A 24,012-nucleotide genomic window follows, 5' to 3' on the forward strand; every position below is an offset into this window, starting at 1 on the left:
TCCAATACGTTCAGGTCGGATTTACGCTGTATAACTTCCAAAAAAAAAATTAAAAAGCAGCAAGAGGGAGGGGAAAAAATTGCAGTAGCGTAAGTAAGTTAAAAAGCACGGCAAAATGGACTAAATAATTTTAAAAGAGCAAGTACCTAAAGGTACCCCGGGGCCAGTGGAAGCTGTACTTGGTCCATGCTCCACACAGGGACAAAGACCAAAGCTGGAGGTGAAAAGGATGTACCAACCAACTGGAAGTAAGGAAATGTGTGACATGGGATCCAACCAATAGTAAGTAAAGGTAAGTAACAGGAAGGCTTTAAGCACATTTCAGTTTTAATGAGGAATTTTTAATTGTAGCTCCACGACTAATATACAAAGAGTACCCTGGATACAGTCGAGTCCACCCTGATCTTTAGGAGTCAGGGCCAACCCAATAAGGATTTCCACTACTAAGCGTGGGTGAGGGTTGTAAATAAACAAGGATTATTTTTCCTTTTTCCCACTTTTCATTGAAGTGACGTACAGTTGTGACGGACACGCCACCAGATCTTCGCTCATTAGGAAGAGGTATACTTCTTGTTTTGACAAGGTTTACTGTGCAGCATCAGTTGAATGGAGGAACTGGCTCCGATAGTGTCTGACGTGAACATGAGAAATCTTAAAGCCATGGGGTGTTTGCGTCTCGGACAGATGTTTAAGGTGGTTACCGTTCTAGGACCACGGACAGCAGTCCTGTAAATGTGCCATTCATGGTGAATGACTGTGCAGATGTCTTGATTCCGTTCTCACTGCACCTCTAAGGAGGCTTGGGATTTGCACTATATTAACAAGGACTCTGCAAAGAACAGATCTTGACCGCGCTATCTGGCATTTCTCTAAAGGGGTGGAAAGGAACTGCCAAGTCCAAAGCTCGTGTTAGATGTTGCTGCTCCTTGAGGAGGCTGGGCTATGGCGTGCAGGAAGATCCTTTCCCAGGGTAGGATGAGTTCCAGGGGTGCGGGGGGTTTACCACACGGGACAGAGATGGTGATGTAACCTAGAGGTAGTATATAGAAGAGAGTAGAGCACATGGATGCTGGATATCAGGGCCTGCTGACAGTGGGGCCATGCTGCCCTCATGTGCAGTCTTCTTGAAGAAGGTGGTGGGGGTGGGGGGACGGGTTCCCTTCCAATGACAGGCAGGTTCCACATAACAGATTAATTTGCTACTCAATACCTTTCATAAGCCTCCTCTGCGCCATCCTCCTCAAGCCAGTCACTCTCCGCCTGTGATGTGCAGTCCTCCTTCACATTCACAGCACCATTTACTGCCATCGTGGAGGTCTGTGGAGAGAAACGCCTAATTGAAGTGAACTGCATTCAAGAACGTCTGGTTAGCTAAACAGCATTACTTACACAACCTCAAACATGCTACCAGGATACAGTTAGTAGGTTGGCTCACGGAGGGGCCACACAAAGTAGACATGGGCACTTTGTTCCCTAGCAAAAAAAGAGCCTCAAGAAAGCATTTCCTGCCTATGTCCCTGCAGGCTGCAGCTGGCTGTCCATATCCAACTTTAATTACATGCTCGAACCAGGTCTTTCAAACGTTCTAACTCAAGGCTGAGGAGATAACGATAGGGTCAGCAGTGTGATGAGTTTCTCCTCAACTCTTGAGATGCATCAGCTGCTCAGGGAGCAGGGCTGACGCAAGAAGCGCGGTTGGGTATTAGACATTGGCCCTAGTGAGGTGCACATGCGTCAAACTACTGTTTGTTCACTGCTCAATATACACACATACTTCATTGTAGTGGACAAAGAAGAAAGCGTGAGCACATTTGAAGCCAGGCATCTATGACCCTTCTGATACAGTCTGTAAGAGCCCTCAACCTGCACTGCCAGTGCACAAAGGGCTTAATTTGCATAGTGTTCAAAGATGAACTCCTGCGCCTTCAATCACAGCCATAGCAGGTCTGCAGAGGGCCACCACTGCACCCACTGGGCAGCAAGGACGAAGTTAATGGGCTTCTGACTCGGAAGAGCAATAGCCCAGGGAAACAGCCATTGTAAAACAAGTTATCACATTGCAGTCACGCAAAGGATGGAAAGCAAAGTCATCTCACTCACAGGAATTATACAGCCATATTCTGGTCCACCGTTTAGATCACTGGGACACTGAACCGACCATATGCAAATCAATCTTGACCCGGTCACAGACAGGATGGCCCAGTCCGAGCTGCTAGACCCCAGCTACAGATGGGCGTCAGACTCCTTGGGGCTCCTGGAGGTGGCATCTCTAGTTTGATCATATCCATCAAAAACATGCCAAGCCTGACGAAAATTGATGGAGCGGACGGGACACGGGGCAATTTCCCGTCTCTTGGATTAACTCCAGTGTTCCATCCACCCGGCTTTGTAGAGTAAAGCACGCTCTGAGCAACTGAACAAATGAAATCACAGTCTAGAAGAAATCTTATTTTTCGAGTAACCGTCACAGTCCTCATCATGGAATGTCCTTGTCATGCGAATAACCAACTGCTAACTTCCAAGTTCTGAACAAAAGTGGGATATTTACTCATAGCAGAATACTTCAAATAAAATGGGAGTGTTGTTTAGATCCCTGAGTGATGTCCTAAGAGGCCTCCAGATGCTGTCAAGCACTCGTACACCCTGTCGCACCACCATCATGAACTTCAGAGTTGACTGGTCCTCCACAACGCAGCGCCAGAGTTACACCGCCTTGATCAGTCACTATGACCAGGATCCGGGCACCTTAAGGAGTCTCAGGCCAAGTATATCCAAGAAAGGAGACAAATTCCAATACTTTACGGCTTCAAGACCATCCTTCAGGAGTGCTGATCCATTCCCTCTCTAATGCTTCTTTTGCAAGGGCGGATCCAATGAAGGTTAACTGAGTGGGGTAGGCATGCTGAGGCAGAAAAGATAAAGGACTTGTAGACTGCACATTGACTAACTCACATGCATTTTAAAATAATTCTCAAGTTCTTGTACTAACAAAACAAGTAGGCATCTCTACAGCCGGTCCAACGTTACCTATCTGGCCGATTTAACTGGGTCACCAGCACTACCGCAGAGCACGTGCCTACATGTAAAAAGCAGGCAAACCTCAGGGGGTGGACACTGCAGGAATCTACTGGTAATCCTGTGTCAGTGGGTCCATGCAAGACACGCCTTCAGAGGGTGGCACCTACATGTTAATTGCATTAAAAGTCATTCTACGCAGGAGTTTTACATACTAATGGACTATACTTTGCTATTTCACACCGAGAACACTTACCACCGTTACACCTTCTAGGGGCTACATGCTGAAGAATACACTTAAAACCTGCAATCACTAGGCAACTACTGGTTAAGAAATGTCTGACTTTAGTTTTTAGGGTGCAGGTGTGGCAGCAGAGGTTTTACCAATAGAAATCAAGCGACTCAAGCACTCTAGTGAAAGCATGGTGGCTCAGACAGAGGGGCTGCAAATAGCAAGCATTTGCAGGGCCAATAGGTCTCGCAAATGCAAGACGTACTGGCTTTGCCAAAGTGTTTTAGCCATGCTACCTGCTTTTCACCATGGCTAAATGTTATTGGCATAGAGGGAGTAGTGGGAAAGAGTAGAGTGATGTGGCAGGAATAGCGCAGCAGGTTTAGCAAGGAGCAGAGTGGAGTATGCATAGTGTGGAGGGAGCAGGGTGGTGTTGAGGGAGTGGAGTGTCATGGAAGGAGTACAGGGAGAGGTGCGGAGTGAGTAAAGTGGAGGGAGTAGAGAGGAGCAAAGTGGAGTATGCATGGTGTGATAGTGCACTACTGTTACTGACAAAACGCTCTCAATTCAAATAGCCATTACAATTGCAGACGGTTTTACTGATAAAAGCTATACAGTGAACAAATGATAAAGGCAGCTAGTGTACCGATTTGATCACATTAAAATATTTGTTTTTACCACACTTCAGAATTACAAAAATAAAAATTGCTTCATTTGTGCTTCCCCAATTCAGATATATTCTAAAATATCTGCACACTTCATTTACAGACATCGACATTTTGTTGTGCGCTATAAAAAAGCCTTTCCTTTCACAACCCCAGCAAGATTGTCCTATAAATCCTCTCACTTGGAAGTCAAAGAAAGCAAAGTAAACACCAAGCTCAATCGGAAGACAGAGGATGATATTTGACCTGTGTCTGAGTGTAAAGAGTTGTTTACAGAAATCGAGCACTCGTGGAAGAATACAAGTAGCAAGGTAAGCAGGGTATGCTCCACGAGAGGGATTTACTGAAGCTGGACAGCCTAAACGAAAGACAGCAAAAAAAAAAAAGCAAACAACTGAGTTGCAAAACACAAAACTAATGGTAAGTAATGGGCGGAATGAATTACCAAGGAAGCTTTAACAAGGTCCACAAGAAGTCTTTCACAAACCAAACAACTCCCAAAATTGGACAAGATATCATGGCTCAAGAGTCAGGAGAGGCCCGAGGCGCAAATTGACACCACCTGAAACTACGATGTCCCTCTGGCGCAAGCGGACCTTACGATACAGGACATTCTCAATGCTGTCACAGCAGTTCACTCGTCATTAGAGTCCTAGTGATTCCGCCTCTATCTAAGTTGGTCCCTTCCAGGTGGATTTTGTCAAAATGAGTGACCGGGAAACTGAAGTAGAAGAGGAGACTAAGGGCTGGACATGCGTCTCTAAGGGTTTAGAGAAGCAGGTTCAGGACCTACAGACTACTGTGGTAAATAAAATAAATATTACCTGACTGAATTTCGTACGGAGTCTTAAAATAAAGTAAAATAGCTCAAAATAACAAGAGGCAGAATCCGTGGTATAAGAGGTTTTCTAATGGGCTTTATTCCATTCAAAATGGCCGACTCGAGTGGCGGCCTTCAGGTTCCGTCACCACGAAGGTTCAGGAAGTGAAGTACAATATTTTGTTGATAGACATACATTTTTATAATAAGTGCATTACAATGAAACGAATGTAGAAGGCGTAACATTTGATAAGAAAAGTGACGTAACAGTGACATAATCGAAACTAGGCGTAATAAGGAATAAAAGAAACATGATTGGCTTGCATTATCAGACATAGGTGGATCTATAAGATAATACTTGGCATAGATGCGCGCGCAGCAGCATGACGTGTGATTGACGTGTAACTAGGGGGTGAAGGGGACTTGACATTTAGCTCTACATGTGGAGACGAGAAGTCTGGGGTCAAGTCATCCTAATCCCAAATCATATCTAACATCCTATGTTTAAAGAACTATGTTATCCACAAGGAAGAGACTCTCGGACAGAATCTATTCTATACTGACTGTGTGCGTGTACAAGCGTCTAAGTGTCTATATGAGATGCGAGGGGCAGAAAACTTTCCATGGCAGCAGGGCTATGAATCACTTGCAGGAGGACAGAGAAGCCTGGCCTTTTGCTTGGTAACTGGAGGAATGTTTACTTAAACTACTAGGCAAGAATGCATCGGCTGAAGAGCAAAATAGATAATTCGAAGGTGAAATACAACTTCTTGGCAGACAGGCGAAAACTGTCCGAGGCAGGCACCGTTAGCTGCACAGGGAGTAGGACAAAGTTCATGGATACAGATGCGAGCTCAAACTGAAGCTGTCAGAGGCTGGGAGCAGGGAAAGGCTTTGAGGACAGAATCGGGCCTACTCGCCTGAACTGTAAAAATGAAGTAACTTAGCCATATAAAGTCGGTGGCCTTTTATACTTAGGAATCGAATATCCAGCCCATTGATGGCGGATCTGACAGAGAACATGTTGACGGTAGACACACATATGTTTGCGTCTTAGAAACTGGAACTGGAGGGAACATACATGTACTTGTAACATGCATATAGAACCGTTGGGGTCCAAGATAGGGGACATAACTGACCAGGAAAATCCACATTTCCACATTCCCTCCTTGTCCCCTTCTTGCCCTTCACGAGACATCAATCTTCATCATTCCATCGATTTGCTCATGGAGCATCATTTCTTCTTCCTTCTTCTTCCGGGATCTTGAGCGAAAACCTTGATGTGGAATACACGATGTGGCACACAGACCACAAATCGCTGGTCCACATTGCAGACACATGCAACAACTGAAAAGCATAAGAAGGCCAATACCTAGGAAGGATAGAACTCTCCATCCCCAGGCTGATATCACACTCCAAAACCACCCGGACCACGTCCAAGTGCCTGGATTCTCGTGTATCTGGCTTACAATCTTATGAAGGCGTGTTATAGCTTTATATACAGATGGCGAATTTTCTGGTATGAAAATGCAGCAGCTGGATCCGATGACCCTGCAAGCTCCGCCCCTATCGGCCAGGATGACGTCAAGGACAAGACGATTCTGGAGAACAACAACTCTCATCACTGATTGTTCCTCTGTCAGATTGCCTAGGGCGGCTATAGTCTCGTTTACTACAGCTTCAAGAGTCTTGGTGAGTCTGCGTATCAGCTTACTATTTGATATTGTACCTATATAGGGAAAGATACCTTTATTGAAATCTACATACTTGTCCCATGCCGTCTCAGTATAATCGACAACTGGGAGATCTCTTCGCTCTCTATTGTGTACTAAATGAACATTTCGATAATAATCAGGGGGAGCTAGAAAAACAGGTGGCAGAAGGAATGCTATATAACAGGTACCATCCCAATCTAGAGGCAGACGCATATATGCCGTCTGACCACATATAAAGTAAGAATGGCGAGAAGCTCTAAATGAAGATTTGCCTTGATCACTATATTCTACTGTAGTAACACATTGGCTATGGCCCATATGTATGGAACCAACTTTTCTTACACATAATTCACCCTTTACTGGAAATACTGACATAGTGGGCAGAATTAGTTCAACTTCGGATTTGACATTCAAAATCATAAGATTAGGCGTAAAATTACCTAATTTATACACTTCATTTTCTAAATCAGTTCCTGTTCTACTGGGGTAACCCTCCTTATTAGGGTGACAGACTTTGAATAAAACTAGATTCAGATTTCCCCATATCCAATGTTGTTGATAAACTGCTGTGTCTGGGTCTATGGAATTTAATAAACTAAACCATGCTCCACAGGAGCCATTGTGTGTGAACGGATGTGGAAAGAATGGCAGAACTCCTTTGTTATTCTGATAGGGAGGAAGTCTGCCACACACCCAACAATTGGTCGCATTACTAGTCTGATGGGAATGATGTAACATACTAATGAATGTGTTATTGCGCAGCGCAAGTCTATAGGACAACTCATGTGGCGGAAGGTCACTAAAAGAATGTTCATCAGTTATATTGAGAACACGTTTAGAAACAGGATAATACATATGCAACAATATACTTGCAATAACTATTAAAAAACTCAAGGAAAACAAAATTAATAAAGTCACAATACAGTGGTTACGCAGTAATTTACAATAAGCATGTCGTTTCATTATGATTCTGGACTCTACGTCATTCAGACCTAAGGGATACATGTCGGGACAGATTCAACCGCTTCACCTTGGAGAGGACTTAAACAATCAAATCGTCCGACAGTTTAGATCTGGACCTGAGTTTCTGTTTATAGCACTGAGAGTCATTTTGTTCAACAAAAGGAAGTTTTGAATCAGTCTGTGAGGGAGTGCAGGGCACAGTGTCTATATCTGAAGGTAGTCCATGAAATTTTTTTATATGGGTGGAATGCACCCATCCTTTCCGTCCTTCGATCTTCACAGCTGTTCTGGTCGTCAGCAGGACCTGCTTAGGCAACTTCCACCTAGGATCCAATTGGCTTTTCCTATCAAAATTCCGAACCAGGACAAAGTCCCCGGGGACCACGTCATGGGGTTTCACCTCAGTGTTGTCAGGAAAAGCTGCGACCACCTGTGAACGAGAAGATTGTAGTGCAGACATCAAGGAAGCCAGGTAATCTGTCAGCATATTACAGTCAACATCAGTTATTTTACGGGGTATAGGCGTCCCCCACATATTCGGTGGTCTACCAAAGATCACCTCATACGGGGATAGCCCTGTTCGAGAGTGTGCTACCATTCTCATGTAGAATAGCGCAACTGGTAAGGCTACTATCCAGTCCACACCTTTTTCCTGACATATTTTAGACAATCTGATTTTTAAAAGTTGATTATGTCGTTCCACGAGACCTGCTGCCTCGGGGTGTCGGACACAGTGGAATTTCCACTGATATCCCAACAAAAGTGAGACATGTTTCATTAATTCGGATGAGAAAGGCTGGCCGTTATCTGAATATACAACACGTGGTAAACCGTACCGTGGGAAGAATTCTCGAACTAGCTGCTTGGCAGTAGTCGGGGCAGTGTAATCTGATACGGGATACGCCTCTGTCCAACGGGAGAGAGCGCAGACAACTACGAGGACATATTTGAATCCTCGACAACGTTCCATCTGAATATAATCCATCTGGAGGACTTCAAAAGGATGGTCAGGAGGCTGAAATCCACCCTGTTCTACGGGAACACTCTTTCCTGGATTAAACTGACAACATATCATACAGGTACGAACTTTTTGTTTAGCTGCTGCTCGTAAATGTTTGTTGAACCAAATGTGCTGAATGCTGTCTAGCATAGCCTTCTCTCCTAAATGTGCTGGACTGTGAACTGTAGCTATAATGGCTTGAACCATGGAATCAGGGAGAAACCATACAGATTTCTCCTTCGTCATCCATCCTTGATCTGTCTGGATCCCTCCTAGTTCAGTCCACTTCTTTATTTCTTCTGCTGTGGCATGTGTCTGTATGTCAATTACGTCAAGTGCGGGATCCTTAATTGTCATACACTGTGTTGGTGTCTGAACTATTGGCTTTGTTATGTCTAATGTGCGATTCTGAGCAGTCTGTTTAGCTGTTCTGTCAGCTAAGTCATTGCCTTGAGAAATGGTATCAGTAACCTTCGTGTGTGCTTTACATTTCATAATTGATATAGCAGTGGGTAGATGTATTGCGTCTAACAAGGCATGAATGAGGGGTCCGTGCTGAATGTGGGCACCATGGGAAGTTAAATAACCTCTCTCTCGCCATAGTACGCCGAAGTCGTGTACAACTCCGAATGCATAACGTGAATCAGTGTATACATTAACTTTCTTATTTGTGGCTTGAATACAGGCTTTTGTTAGAGCAATAAGTTCTGCTGCTTGGGCTGACAGAGTATCTATACAATTTGTCTCAATAACTTCAGTGTCTGTTGTGACTGCATACGCGGCCACTAAATCTCCTGTACTTGTTCTCATGCACGATCCGTCTACATACAACGTCAGGTCTGGATCTAACAATGGAACGTCTGTCAAGTCTTGTCTAGGTTTCGTCTTTATTTCAATGATTTCAACACAATCATGAGCTAGTGGGTCTGTTCCAATTACAGGTAATAGTGTAGCAGGATTCAATGTATTACACCGTCGGATCTCTATGTGTGGTTGAAACAATGTCAGTTCATAACCAGTAAGTCTTGCTATGGTCAAGTGTTGTGTTTGTGTTCGGTTCACAAGAACCTCTACTGCATGTGGTACTTGTACTGTCAATGGGTGTCCTAATACTATGGCATCGCTTTGTCTGATTGCTAAAGCTGTCGCTGCCACTGATTTCAGGCATGCAGGCAAAGCCTGAGCTACGGGATCTAATGTACTGGAAAAATAAGCACATGGCTTGCGTGATCCTGCTTGATCCTGAGTGAGTACTGATAAGGCAGTACCTTCGCGTTCTGTAACAAAGAGTGTAAAATGTTTGCTATAACATGGTGTTGCTAAAACAGGTGCTTGACATAAAGCTTCCTTTAGGCTTTCAAAAGCTTGTGTATGTTCCTGAGTCCACGGGAGAACAGTCGATGTGGCTGCCTCCTGTGTGGTTAACTGAATGAGTGGTTTTGCTAGAAATGCGTACTGAGGGATCCACTGCCTACAATATGAAGTGAGGCCTATAAAAGCCCGCACCTCCTTCTGTGTCTGGGGTATTGACATATTAGCAATTAACCGGATGCGATCTGGTGTAAGCTGCCTTCCCTCCTTGGACAGCGAGTGACCAAGATAAATAACTCGCTGAACACAGAATTGCAGCTTAGAAGGGGACACCTTGTGCCCCTTGTCGGCTAGGAAATGTAAAACTGTCAGAGAAGCTTTTTCACATTCTGGCTCGCTTCTCGCGGTGATCAGCAGATCATCGACATATTGAAGCAGTGCTGTATTGACTGGCATGTGGATACTGTCAAGTTCTCGTTTCAGTGCTTGGCTGTAGATGCTGGGGCTTTCTGTAAATCCTTGGGGAGCGCGTGAGAATTTAAAGCTGCGCCCATTTAAACTGAATCCGAACAAGTATTGGCTTTCCGGATCTATTGGGACGCTGAAAAAGGCATTCTTGAGATCAATTACAGTAAAGAATGTTGCTTCGGAATCAATTGCTGTCAACAATGATGATATATCAGGGACCACAGGGAATTGTGGTACAATACACTTGTTTAGTTCACGCAAATCAATAACCAATCGGTATACTGGCGGAGCAGTAGGATCAGTTCGTTTAAGAATCGGAATTATCGGTGAATTACATACATTGGAGTCTGTTTCTACAACTACTCCCTGGGCAATTAACTCATCAATGATTTTCAGCAAAGCCACTACAGCATCATGCGGTAACTTGTATTGTCGCATTCGTGGCAGTACCACTCCTGCTTTCAGTGTGACTCGATAGGGTGTAATGTTCATGCAGCCAACATCCGTAGGGCCTTGTGCCCATAGATGTACTGGTAAAGTCTGTAGTCGGGGATCCATGTCTCTAGACACATAGTGACCTTTAAAATCACGTAAAAACAACCTTACTCCTTCCGGAGAACAACATATTATGGCTCCTAGTGCTTTCAGAGTTTTAATTCCTAGCAAATTTTCTGGGCATGATTTAGTAAGCAATAAATCTGTAGTTCGTGTCAAAGGTCCTATTGTAAGTGGTAGAGGCTTTGATACTTCATTAACAATAGGTTTTCCTGAAAAACCAAGGGAAACATTTTGAGAGCCTGAGAGGGGTGCCCCTGGAACTTCGCTACGTTTTATAGTTGTTCGACTTGCCCCTGTATCGAGTAAGAATTTTCTATCTTGACCTAATAATTCACTATGTACATAAGGTCCTTCTTGATCTACAGGAATCTCGATAAGTGGTAAGTCAACTTCCCTCTCTAGGCTGGTTCATGCGTAACGCTGGTATTCAGGGTATTCATACTGTGCAGTCTGATACAGTTGTCGTGTTGCGGTTTGTGTGGCAGTAGCAGGCAACGGTGGTGCAGCTGGCACAAACTGTATGGGTTGCTGTGAGGCTGGCATGGACTGTCCATGCTGCATAGCTCCTTGTTCATTCTGATCTTGTCTAACTAATCGTGGTCTCTCCTTTGTAATGCCTGTAGCTATATTACGTTTCAGGACTGGACAATCGTGTACATGATGGCCCAGTTGTTTACAGTAATTGCAGGTTCCTTTTACAGGAACTGCAGAATCACCAGAATGTGTCACACCCTTTTTGTGACCATCTGCTGGTACTGTCTGAGAAACTAGCATTTTCATTTTTGTATCCTTCATGCGTCTATGCTCGTGTTCTTGTTCATCCCTAATTCTATTGTGATGATACTGTAACATTTGTAGCATTTGCGACGGAGTGTTACTTTGCCAGGTACTCTCGAATTTCAATATTCTATTCTTTACTGGAGGTAATGCATTTTCCACTAATTTTGTCACAAATAAATGTGGATATGAGTCACTACTTGCTTTTATACCACTATTTATACCAAAACATTTTTCAAATCGAGCATAATAATCGCTTGTGTCTTCATCTTGCTTTTGTTTGCAGGCTGTGATTGCACCCCAATCTTCCTTTTTTGTAGTTAATAAACGTGGCAGTACCTGTACTAGTAAACCTGGTAACAGTTTAACTTTATCCCCGAGCCCCGAACCTGCAGTTCGGCCCCTTTCTTCCTCTGCTAATGCTGTCCAGTCTATCTTTTGGTCTCCCACTTCCCACTCTTTTTCTTTCAGTTTTTCATAAATGCCAGCAGGCAAAAGCACCTTTAATATCGTCATAATATCAGGAAAGGTATATTCTCCCATCAGTAACATGTCTTTAATTTCTCGGTGGAAACCCGCTGGGTCTTTATCATGGCTAGGTACTACTTTCTTCATTTCTAATAATTCCATTTTTGATATAGGTGTGTAAACAAATACACGGTGAAACTCATTGTCTTCGCCTTTTATTGGGTGCACTTCTCGTAAAGGATTTTGTCTATCCATATAGTACGGCGTTCTTTCTCTATGGGGCAGCGAGAGAGAATCCGGACTTACAAAAAGGACATACTGTTTACGTGACACTAATATCTCTTTAATTAACTTGTTACTAGAACCTCTCCATCTGTTCGTGAGTAGTTCCATTAATATATCAGGTAAAGGACCAGGATCAGCATGTTGGCTCTTATATAATATGAGGAGTTGCTGAATCATATAGATTCCAGCTAAACGTTGTTCATCTGTACTGAGATTGAGAAACGTGTGTGCTACGGTCTCATCACCATATTTTTCAGGACTAACGATCCAGTGAACGGCTGATCTGGCTAATTCTTGCTCATCCATGGAATCGAGGAGGTGGTAACCCCTTCGTTCTCGTAGTATTTTATCTGCGGCTTGAAACGAATGTTCAGGAGACTTCAGATTTATTACAGGCGTTGGATACGTTCTGCTATTATTTGGACATACAGAATGTATGGGATCAGAAAAACATCTAGTATTTTCACAGGATCTTCCTCTGCCTACATAGGCTATGGTTTCTGACTGTCTTGCGGAATTCTCTGATTCGGACACTTCATCTTGCTCAAACTCGTCTGTTCCCAATCTTTCTGCATGAATACGTTCTATTTCTTTACGGATTTTTCGGCACATGGCGATTATACAATTTTGCTTATCGTGTCTCCCTTCTGATATATTCTGACTCCATCTTGTAAGAGTAAGCATTACGTTCATGTCTACCCCCGGACGATCTTGATTTCTGATCACACAGTTTATGAGGAAACGTAACAGTTCCCCCTGTATTTCTACTTTCTGGAATTCCATAGCTCTGTTAATACATCCTGGATCTCGTCCTGTTTGAACAAAATGATATATGTTATCCAGATGCGTAGTCATTCCTGGTAACCTTGCTAAATACTCTGCGGCTCGCCTAATTCGTAATGATGCCAGAACCATTTCGTCCTCTTTACCAACCACTGGGTCATATCTACAATTTACAAGGAGTTCCTTAAGCGTACGTTCATTCACGAATTTTGGTGTACGTGAATGTGCGGACTCTTGAAAGACAAGTTTATTTATTCTAGGTGGTGTAAAAGTACTGCTAGCACCTCCCGTGGCCCCATCTGGGGCGTCGGGTGTGAATGGGTTCGTTGAACGTGACACAGCAACTATGGGTGTTGTTACCCCTGTAGAGTCGACTGCGGAGACAGATGCGGAAACAGATGTGCTTGCCGAAGCTTGCGTCGGGACTTGCTGTTGCACGGGGACAGATACCTGATCCTGACGTTGAACCCCTCCGCCAGACGGTCTATGTGGTGTGGCGTTAGCATACTCGGGGGCTGCATCATCTAGATATGAGGAAAGGAAAACGTCTTCTGCGGTTCTGGGATGCCCTTTTGGATGTACCTTAATTGGAAATAATGGGGGTGGCAAGTCTTTTGGTATCTCTGGAGCAGCCTTAGGTAATCCTTCGGCTAGAAGGGGATACATACCATTCATAAGAGCATTACTTTGTCTATTTACTTGTTCTGATTTCACTCGGATACCTTCCTCAATTAATAGATTTTCTTGAACTTTATTTGAACTTTCTTTACTCCTCTCTTCTTGTCTACGTGCTTTTTCTGTTCGTCTATGAGATTCTTTACGCCATAACTCAACAGCGTCTTTCTGTGACTGTCTGACCTTTCTTTTCCATAACTCTTCCTCCACTTTCATGATGCACTCTGCATCCCAGGTTCCCGTTGCGGGCCACCTTTGACTTTCCGGTAATCCCTTGGTATAATCTACCCATAGATCAAGAAACAATATGGCATCTAAGCCATGTTTATGGTACATGAAATGTCCTGGAGTGTCTCTAGGAGGAATAGGAACTGCTTCTTCAAGCACCCCTTTTCTGGTGGTAATCTGTCTTAACTTCGAGAAGAGCGGCATATTAACAACTGATCTGATACTTACTCTTGAACTTACTTAATACGAGAAACACAATAATGAACAGTGAACAATGAACAGTCATTCATACCACAATATGCAAGACATTTTCTGAATACTTTAAACATTAAACATTAAACATTTGGTAATGGTCGACAATGATGACAGTCTGCTTAACTAATCACCACGCTGAATTCTTGACAATAACTGAATACTTCGGAATACTTGATATACTGCTAAACAGTACATATACACTGCTAAACAGTGCAGACCGGATTTGTGTACCCAAATCCGTCTTGACCGGCACAACCTATGTGCACGTCAACACGCCTCCCCGGCGATGGTACTCACCGAGTAGCTCCTTGAAACGGAAGGCCTCAGAGAATGGACAGGACTCGATAACTACGGACATCGGACCCTCTGGACGTCGGAATTTCGGAAAACCTGGTGGGCCTCTGTATACCTCGGATCTTGCTCTCTCAGCTAGGCTCTGGTCGGGATACTTCGCACTTCTCACCGCCTCGTCTGGGTTGATCGCAGCCTCAGTCGCCCCCGTTTGACCGGAGGGAGCTTACAGGAAATCCTGCTGGTACGCGTTTATGGTCCGTCCAGCTGTGGCAGGAGACCGGGCCTGCAACGCACCGCCGGCGCGTGAGATGAGAAAGTGTCCCTATTCGGGCGCCATTATGTGGTAAATAAAATAAATATTACCTGACTGAATTTCGTACGGAGTCTTAAAATAAAGTAAAATAGCTCAAAATAACAAGAGGCAGAATCCGTGGTATAAGAGGTTTTCTAATGGGCTTTATTCCATTCAAAATGGCCGACTCGAGTGGCGGCCTTCAGGTTCCGTCACCACGAAGGTTCAGGAAGTGAAGTACAATATTTTGTTGATAGACATACATTTTTATAATAAGTGCATTACAATGAAACGAATGTAGAAGGCGTAACATTTGATAAGAAAAGTGACGTAACAGTGACATAATCGAAACTAGGCGTAATAAGGAATAAAAGAAACATGATTGGCTTGCATTATCAGACATAGGTGGATCTATAAGATAATACTTGGCATAGATGCGCGCGCAGCAGCATGACGTGTGATTGACGTGTAACTAGGGGGTGAAGGGGACTTGACATTTAGCTCTACATGTGGAGACGAGAAGTCTGGGGTCAAGTCATCCTAATCCCAAATCATATCTAACATCCTATGTTTAAAGAACTATGTTATCCACAAGGAAGAGACTCTCGGACAGAATCTATTCTATACTGACTGTGTGCGTGTACAAGCGTCTAAGTGTCTATATGAGATGCGAGGGGCAGAAAACTTTCCATGGCAGCAGGGCTATGAATCACTTGCAGGAGGACAGAGAAGCCTGGCCTTTTGCTTGGTAACTGGAGGAATGTTTACTTAAACTACTAGGCAAGAATGCATCGGCTGAAGAGCAAAATAGATAATTCGAAGGTGAAATACAACTTCTTGGCAGACAGGCGAAAACTGTCCGAGGCAGGCACCGTTAGCTGCACAGGGAGTAGGACAAAGTTCATGGATACAGATGCGAGCTCAAACTGAAGCTGTCAGAGGCTGGGAGCAGGGAAAGGCTTTGAGGACAGAATCGGGCCTACTCGCCTGAACTGTAAAAATGAAGTAACTTAGCCATATAAAGTCGGTGGCCTTTTATACTTAGGAATCGAATATCCAGCCCATTGATGGCGGATCTGACAGAGAACATGTTGACGGTAGACACACATATGTTTGCGTCTTAGAAACTGGAACTGGAGGGAACATACATGTACTTGTAACATGCATATAGAACCGTTGGGGTCCAAGATAGGGGACATAACTGACCAGGAAAATCCACATTTCCACATTGGTGAGTGAATGGTTTGTGAAAGAAGTCTTTCACAAACCAAACAACTCCCAAAATTGGACAAGATATCATGGCTCAAGAGTCAGGAGAGGCCCGAGGCGCAAATTGACACCACCTGAAACTACGATGTCCCTCTGGCGCAAGCGGACCTTACGATACAGGACATTCTCAATGCTGTCACAGCAGTTCACTCGTCATTAGAGTCCTAGTGATTCCGCCTCTATCTAAGTTGGTCCCTTCCAGGTGGATTTTGTCAAAATGAGTGACCGGGAAACTGAAGTAGAAGAGGAGACTAAGGGCTGGACATGCGTCTCTAAGGGTTTAGAGAAGCAGGTTCAGGACCTACAGACTACCACCAGGGCACTTGCAGGCCAACTGGATGACTATGAAGGAAGGGCCAGGAGGAATAACATCCGTATTATTGGGGTTCCCGAGAAGGCAGAGGGCCATGTCTTAGACATTTGTGGAGGAACTAAGTCCGCGATTGGAGCCCAGGACTCTCACCAAATACTTTTCAATTGGACACGCACATCCGGTGCCAGATGGCAAACCTAAGCCCGACAACCAAAAGGGCCAATATTGGTCAGTGTTCAATTTTCGCGATAGGGACATAATCCTGCAAACTCTGCTCCTCCGCTCAAGATTGATAGCAGCACTATCATTTTTTGCCAGGATTTCACCCGGAAGGTCCAACAACAGTGTAGAAGGTTCGTGGAAGTAAAAAAAGGCCTTAAGCGATAGAGATCTGCCATGTGCTATGTTGTTTCCTGCGAGACTCAGAGTGGAGGCTGAGGGCAAAGCATGGTTCTTCACGGAGCCGGAGGCAGTCTGGGAGTGATTGGACAGATAAAGACAGGTTGGAGGCACGCATTTGGACAGACATCGTAGGAGAACAAGGAAAGACTAGAAAGTTAGCACATCGGAACGAGAGGGAGGCGACACCACTGATACATAACATACAGAGACTGGCTGAACTGGTCCTGCATAATCCAGGGGGAACAGGAACGCACCCAAGTAGACAGGGGGACATACATTGCTACCGTGCGTCCTCTGCGGTTCCTCACCGAACTATCTGGCATCTAGTCCAGGTGAAAGATATCTAAAGATCATTACTGAGGAGTCGAAACCGCGACACTGACTTTGAGATGGCTAAGTATAACTGGAGACTGTTTGCAAAACATAGGTTTGTGGTGAAAGGGGGGTGGGGAGTCTAGCACTATTGGTTCACATCTCCTCCGAAATATGGATGGGTGGGCAAAGGGAGCTCTACAATGTTGGGGTGGCGGGTTGTTCGAAGTCTGTCTTGCAGGGAGGCAGGGTGGGGGCGGTTGGAACAAGTTAGGGGAAGTTTGTCTATATGCGTCTCAATGCTCATCACTTCATTAATGAACACAGTTGTTGAACCCAATTGGCTTGGTCTGGTATACACAAGTCGCTTCCTACAAACATTTTCCACCAAATAGGCATGCGGAGCATCTTCAACTCCCCCGTGCCCCAGAGGAGGTGAGATTAGTAGAAATCCCATATAGGTATTGTAGGAAGGTGGAATCTGACTATATGGTTGCCCCCACTTTTTTCCTAGTGTTTTGCTGGTTTATGACTTAGTTGGACTGGGATCCTGCTATTCTGGACCCCAGTCTATCTGCTTTCTCTGTAAAATGGTTTCCATGTACATTAGGTACATTTCTAATTGGATTCTGGAGTGCCTTATAAGCCCCTAGTATATGGTATACTATGTACCTAGGGCATAGGTACCTCAGAGGCCCACCAGGGGCTGCAGCATGTATTATGCCACCCCTGGGAAGCACTCCAAAATGACACCACAGGTCTGCTACTGCAGGCTGGGTAAGGGTGTGCTTGCACCCCTTACTGTGGTATAGGCTACCTATATCACTACCTTATACAGACACATAAACCTATAAGCCACTCCTATGGCAGGCCTTGCCAATCCTGAAGGCAGAGTGCTTGGTTTTATGCGAGAGGGTGCCCAAGCATGAGCTGAGCCCCTCTGCAGCATTCAGAAATACTTCCTTATGGCTGTTCTGTGATACAGCCATACCATATACTCTTAAGTGCATTATAACCTCGCGGTAAATACTAACTTTGGAATGGCTGCATGAAAACATGTTGTGTTTGGTGTCAAAAGCTTTGGAATACTACCCCCCCCCCCCTTTCCCTGCCAGTCCTGGCAGCAGGGGTAGCATTCGACCCTTCTAGAGGGAGAGACATGTTCACACTGGCTAAACCTTTCCAAAGCCCTGGCATCACAAAATGGATGCCACTGGCTAAGACAAGGGTCTGGCCTCCTGCTGCTGACCGAAACTCCGGCAGGGGAGGCCTGGACAATAGGTTTCCTGTCGAGGGGAGGTGTAACCACCTCCCCAGACAGGCAGATTTGTATTGGGGCAGGGTGGGTGCATTCAGAGAATGCTTTTGAGACACTGCCTGGGGCACACAAGGTGTCCCTGTGCATAGCCCAGTTCAAACCGGTTGCAGGGGCACTCAGCCCCCTGCTCTGGCGCTAAACTGGACAAAGGGGAAGGGGTGTAACCACCCCCACCCCAGGCCCACCCATAGGTGGGGCCTTAGAGTTAGTCCATCCCCAAAACTTAGTATAAGTATAGGAATCCAGTCCCTAGGACTTTAGATTACCCTGGACGAACCTCCGCAACATATCCTGGACCTTCGACTTTCTATCACGACTAGAAGACAGAAGAAACTCCCTTGGGGTCAAGGAGTGACTCCCCTGCTTGGCAGGCACCAAAGAAGCAACTGACCGGTCTGCAATTCAGCAGCTCCCGCCGGACGCCGAAGTCTCTGCATCCCCAGAGGTGGATTTCCAGACTTCCCCGAGGCTACCCTGAGTCCACAGCAAAGCTGAGGCCCGTGGCTATCGTGGGTGACGTGGAACCGTGACCCCTGGACACCGTGACCCCTGGACACCGTGAACTTTTGCAGCAACACTATCTTCCTGCTCATCCTCGAAGTTGTGCTTTGGGCTCCGAGTAGCCCCAGCCTTGAGCACCTCCTGCAATGAAGATTGTTGGACTCCACTCCACGAGTGACCCGTGGGCCCGCTTCAAGTGCGACCGCTTGAGGCTCCTTCGAGATCACTAGCCCGTTGGCTAGCAGGTCCCCACAAAGACAACTCCTCTTCTGCTTGGGCTTTCCTGATTGCTCCAGACGTGCCCTGACTTACCCTTGCTGGGTGAGTTCCTCAGACATTGCTGGTCTGCACCACAGTCCTTTCTCTGCATTCCTGTGACTTGCCATTGCCAAGGCTTGTTGAGTCCTTTCTGGTCGCCGACACCGCAGCACTCGACAGACTTCGTGGGACAGCTCGAATCCGGCTCGTGGACTTAGTCGACGCCTCCTGGACCTCGTGGCTGAAGAGTCATGACACCGATCAACTCACCTGAAGCACCCGACATCTGTGGGAATTGGTCCATCCTGCCCTAGGTCACTAGCAAGTGACCCAGACTCTGTCCCCTCTGCTTTCAGATTCCTTACATCCTAGATCCAGGCTTGGATCTCTCCGGACACTTCTCTTCACGGCAGCAGCAGTTCTTTGCAGGCTTCCATTGGAATCGACGACGTGACCCGACACCAGAAGACACCTATGCACCCGGCTTCCCGGGGTGAGGTAACTAGAGTACTCCGGTGCTCACGTGGGTACTAGCCCTAGAACTACCCAAGTCTAAAAGGGTTTGGTCCTGACTCGATTAGAAGTGTCCCTAATCTTTAAAATTCCAACCGCGACATTCCCCATAGAAGATAATAGGAACCCGTGGTTGTGTTTTCACACTGCATACGGCTCCCGTGGGTCCCCTATGTCACTACCTTGGGTGGTTCCTTGGGGTCCCAGCGATTCTAGAGGCAATAAACCTAGTGCCTAATAAAGTCGTGGTTCTTATACCACTTTAGTGTATGGTTTGGTACGCCCCTAGGGCCCAAACGTGTATTTGTGCTTTTACTGATGCTTAGACACTTGTAACTAAAGTAATTCGAACTCCAGTCTCAAAGAGACTAGAGGGGTGTGTGTTAACCTAAATACATATATTTTAAAATTATACCTGATGTGGTTGTCTTTTCATTTGATCATTCAGGAGATTAGAGACTGGTAATACAAGCTGCTTTACATTCCTTCAAGACTTAGCCTGAAGGCTGCTCTCCATAGCTACCGCTAGGATAGGTTTCATATAAGGTTGGATTTAACCATTTACCATAACGGGTTGTTTGGACTGATACAAGGTGCCCACTAGAACTAGTGGACGGCATATATCAGGCCACCTAATCACAGGTATAAAGGCGGGCACTGATGCAGCCTGTGTCATGAGATGGGAGACGACACTAACCATACTCACTTGGAATGTCAATGGTCTAGGGGATAAAATAAAGAGGGGGATAGTGCTACAACATATTAAACGCCAGGCGGTAGACATGGTTCTGCTTCAGAAAACCCACCATGGTCAGGAATAGCTGCAAAGCACTTGCTAGATGGGTATACAAATTGGTAGTTCACGCAGGATTTACCACCGGGTCAAGAGGGTTTGGGATATTGTTGAAGAAAAATCTCCCATTTGTTGTGACTCAGAAGCATACAGATAACTATGGACGCTTTGCTGCGGTCTCAGGGACCTGGGAAGGTAGAACTTTGCATGTCCTCCCAGTATACATACCTCCTGATTTACACAAGGTAACGTTGCCGGAATGGAGTACAATTTTAGCATTACCAGAAGGTGAAGTGAGGTTAGGTAGTGATTTTAATATGACACTGATCAAGCTGACAGGTACGTGCCCCCCCAACGAGGGGCGCTGCACGATCACAAAACACACTGGCTGAATTCACGTCAGCGCTGGGCCTGACCGATATATGGCGGACGGCTCACCCACAGGTATGACAATTTACATATTACTCAGCTGCTCACAAAAGCCACTCGCGTATTGATCACATACGAACTCTAGCAGACAGCACATTTCACCAAAGTTCAACACTTGGCGAGGGGAATCGGACCACGCTCCCATGAAGGCACGATATGCTGTGCATGTAACCCCCACCCGTAGGACACTTACCATTAATCCGCAGTGCCTTCTGATCCCCCATATCAAAGATGCATTGATCAAAGACTTATTTCGCTGAGAATGTGGGAACAGTTCAGTCAGCGCAGATTTTGTGGGAAGCCTATGAGGCAGTAATTAAGGGTCAAGCACTGTCACTCACGGTAGGACACAGGAAAGAGGGACCGGCAATTTATCGAACTGGAGCAGGATATACAGGCCAGGGAACGCGAGCTGGGAGATAGTCGGAGCGAGGCTGAGAACCACATTCTAGAAAGTAAAACGTAAAGAATACAGGGATCTAGCCAACGAAACTACCAGTCTCAAGCACAAAGCCACACTGTCCAAAATATAGGAGCAGGGAGACGGAGCCATTAAGCTCTTAGCATGGCTGGATAGGAAGGAAAGGGAGGGCCGCTGGATTAGAGAATTAAATGACCAGAACAGGACTGGTCTGCGCGATCCGCAACATATAGCAGACTGGTTTGCAGAATATTATACGCAACTCTACTCACCGGGGGCAGCAGTTGGTAGAGAGGATGTAGGGGGAAAAATACTGGATTTACAACTCCCCCTTCTAACCCCAGATGACCAGCATCTGCTGGACGGCGACATCACAGTCAAAGAGGTTACATACTCAACACTCCAGGAAGGCAGGAATGGTATCCCGGTGGAACTCTTAAAAATAACAGTGTCCAAGGTGGCACCGCACCTCCTTGAAATGTATTGTGAGAGCAGGTCCATCGGCATGCTCCCCAGAGATCAGAGACTGGCTTCCATGGTCGTGATACACAAGGCAAGAAAACCGGCTGGAGACTTAGCCTCTTATCAACCGATATCTTTATTGAATGTCGAAGCCAAAATCTTTGCAAAAGTGCTAGCCAACAGATTATTGCCGGTCATAAAGTTAGTAAAACCCGGACCAATCTGGCTTTATGCCTGGACTTGACACCGCTATGAATTTACATCGTCTTAATGGCATACTAGCCAGGAAGAACAGAGTGGCCATACTGTCCTTGGATGCACGTATGGCCTTAGATATGGCGGAATGGCTGTATGTATCAGATCCGCTGCCTGTGCGCACAATATTGCGGGTACTGATGCCACTCCCACCAAAACATTAAGTGATGATTCGGGGGCGTGTCAAAAGAAAATGGCAACGGCTTAGAAGAGTTCCGCTACTCCTAAACTTCCCCCTGGTCTATCCGGCACATTAATCCTGTGATTGTGCTCGAATCACTGACCGGAAGGCTCAGGGAGCACACTCCGGTGACAGCGGGACCCCAGGTGGAGAATCTGGGTATTCTGAACGGGGCCTGTTCGCACAATGGAGGCCGGGGCCTCACGTGGAGAAGGAGGCGGCGGCGAGGCGGCAGCGAGGAGGCGGCGTGGGTGCCCCCCCCCCCCCTCACCCCCCTCTCCCCCTCACCCCCCTCTCCTCCCCCCGTCGAGCGAAGATATCCGTGGCTCTCGGACTGGAAAATGCCAGGAAGATTTCCATGCTCCGGTGGAACTGGAGTCAGGACCAGGCTCCCTGCAGTGAGTGTGGCGCAGCGGGGGGCCTTGGAAGCGAGCAGAACATTTGTGACTGTCAGCGGTGAGGAGGAAGAGCCACAACTGGGGCCTCCGTTTGACGAACCGGACCCGCCTGGGGTGCGTGTTCATCCCCCCCCCCCCCCACACCCCCTCCCTCGACCTTCTCCATAGATGCCGGAGCGGGGAGGATGAGGCGAAATACATAAAGGACTTTGGTGTTGCCGCGGCCGGGGGAGACGGCGGGTGACGGCGGCCAAGTGACGCTGCTGAGGTGGACTGCTGGTGTCCTGACAGTCTGCTAGACAATGCCATGGTGGAGAATAAGGGCCGGTGAGTGCTGACGCAAAGGCCCAACGCAGTGCGAATGGCTCAGTGGGGGTACCGGGCACCATAATTCAGGACGGCTGGATGGTTTCTAGAGTGACCGAGTGTGTGAGAAAGCACAGCCCACTTAACATCGGCTCCAGCAGAGATCTTGGCACACAATGTTCACACGGAGTACGGCCTTGGTGAAGAATTGCACGGTCGCGGAGAGCCCTGCGGGGCAGAACCCATTTTTCCCCGGTCAGGGCTACTCCGGCATTCATTCATCCATCCATCCATCCATCCATCCAGCGCCTCTGGGGCACACTTTCCAGTTATCCAGACCACCACGGGGTATACAGATCGGATGCAGTGTTCGGCTCGCCCGTCAGAGCCTGGGTTGCGTACGGGACGCGGGGCCCCTGCCCCCCCTGTTTTTCCTCATAAGAGGATCCCAAGCGAGTGCCCTGTCAACTGGACCTGGTGGGGAGGCCCTACTGCAAACATCCCTGGACGGGGAGTGTCCTCTGCCAGGGAGTTCGCCCACAGCCGGTGCCGAGCTCAATCACCCGAGGCACAATGTCATCCAAACGAGGTACTAAATCAGGACAGCAAACCAAGCTAGACAAATGCACGCTTTCCAAAGCAAGTATGCCGGAACCATCTCCCGCATTCAGGAGTGGAGGTGCGACAGCAGAGGCTGACCCAGAACCTACATTGAAGGACGTCCTAGAAGCCATTGCCGGAATCAAGTCCTCATTGGAACACAAGATGGACGCCATCACGGTGGAGGTCAACTTGCCCCGTGCAGGCATGAACAAAAATAATGAGTGTATCAAACAAGTGGAGCTAACCATCGCGAGCCTGGCGGAGATCAAGGACCTGCAGCAATTCCGGAAAATTGCTGAAACCAAACTGGATGACTACGAAAGGCGCCTTTGGCTCAACAATGTGCGCATTTTGGGTGTGCCGGAAAGATCAGAAGTGCAAGTGACTGATCTTTGTTGAGGAACTTATCTTGAATCACCTGCAACCCAGGGGGCTCAGAAAGTTCTTTGTTATTGAAAGAGCAGATAGAGTCCC

At 46.4% G+C, this 24,012-nt stretch overlaps 1 protein-coding gene across 2 annotated transcripts in view; it reads right to left on the reverse strand.

Moving 5' to 3' along the window:
- The window catches only part of LOC146863655 (long-chain-fatty-acid--CoA ligase ACSBG2-like), a 797,459-nt gene that overhangs the window by 624,125 nt on the left and 149,322 nt on the right, over nucleotides 1–24,012 (reverse strand). Inside the window, exon 2 of one of the 2 annotated variants that reach the window (XM_085627744.1) lies at nucleotides 1,211–1,317. The exons of the other annotated variant lie outside the window; for it this stretch is intronic. Within the exon in view, the coding sequence (XP_085483870.1) occupies nucleotides 1,211–1,308 (98 nt within the window). The 5' untranslated portion in view covers nucleotides 1,309–1,317. The remainder of the gene's footprint in view (nucleotides 1–1,210; nucleotides 1,318–24,012) is intronic. 2 annotated transcript variants of the gene reach the window in all.

The sequence above is a fragment of the Triturus cristatus genome, chromosome 2_1 (assembly GCF_964204655.1).
Source record: "Triturus cristatus chromosome 2_1, aTriCri1.1, whole genome shotgun sequence".
Taxonomy (NCBI): domain Eukaryota; kingdom Metazoa; phylum Chordata; class Amphibia; order Caudata; family Salamandridae; genus Triturus; species Triturus cristatus.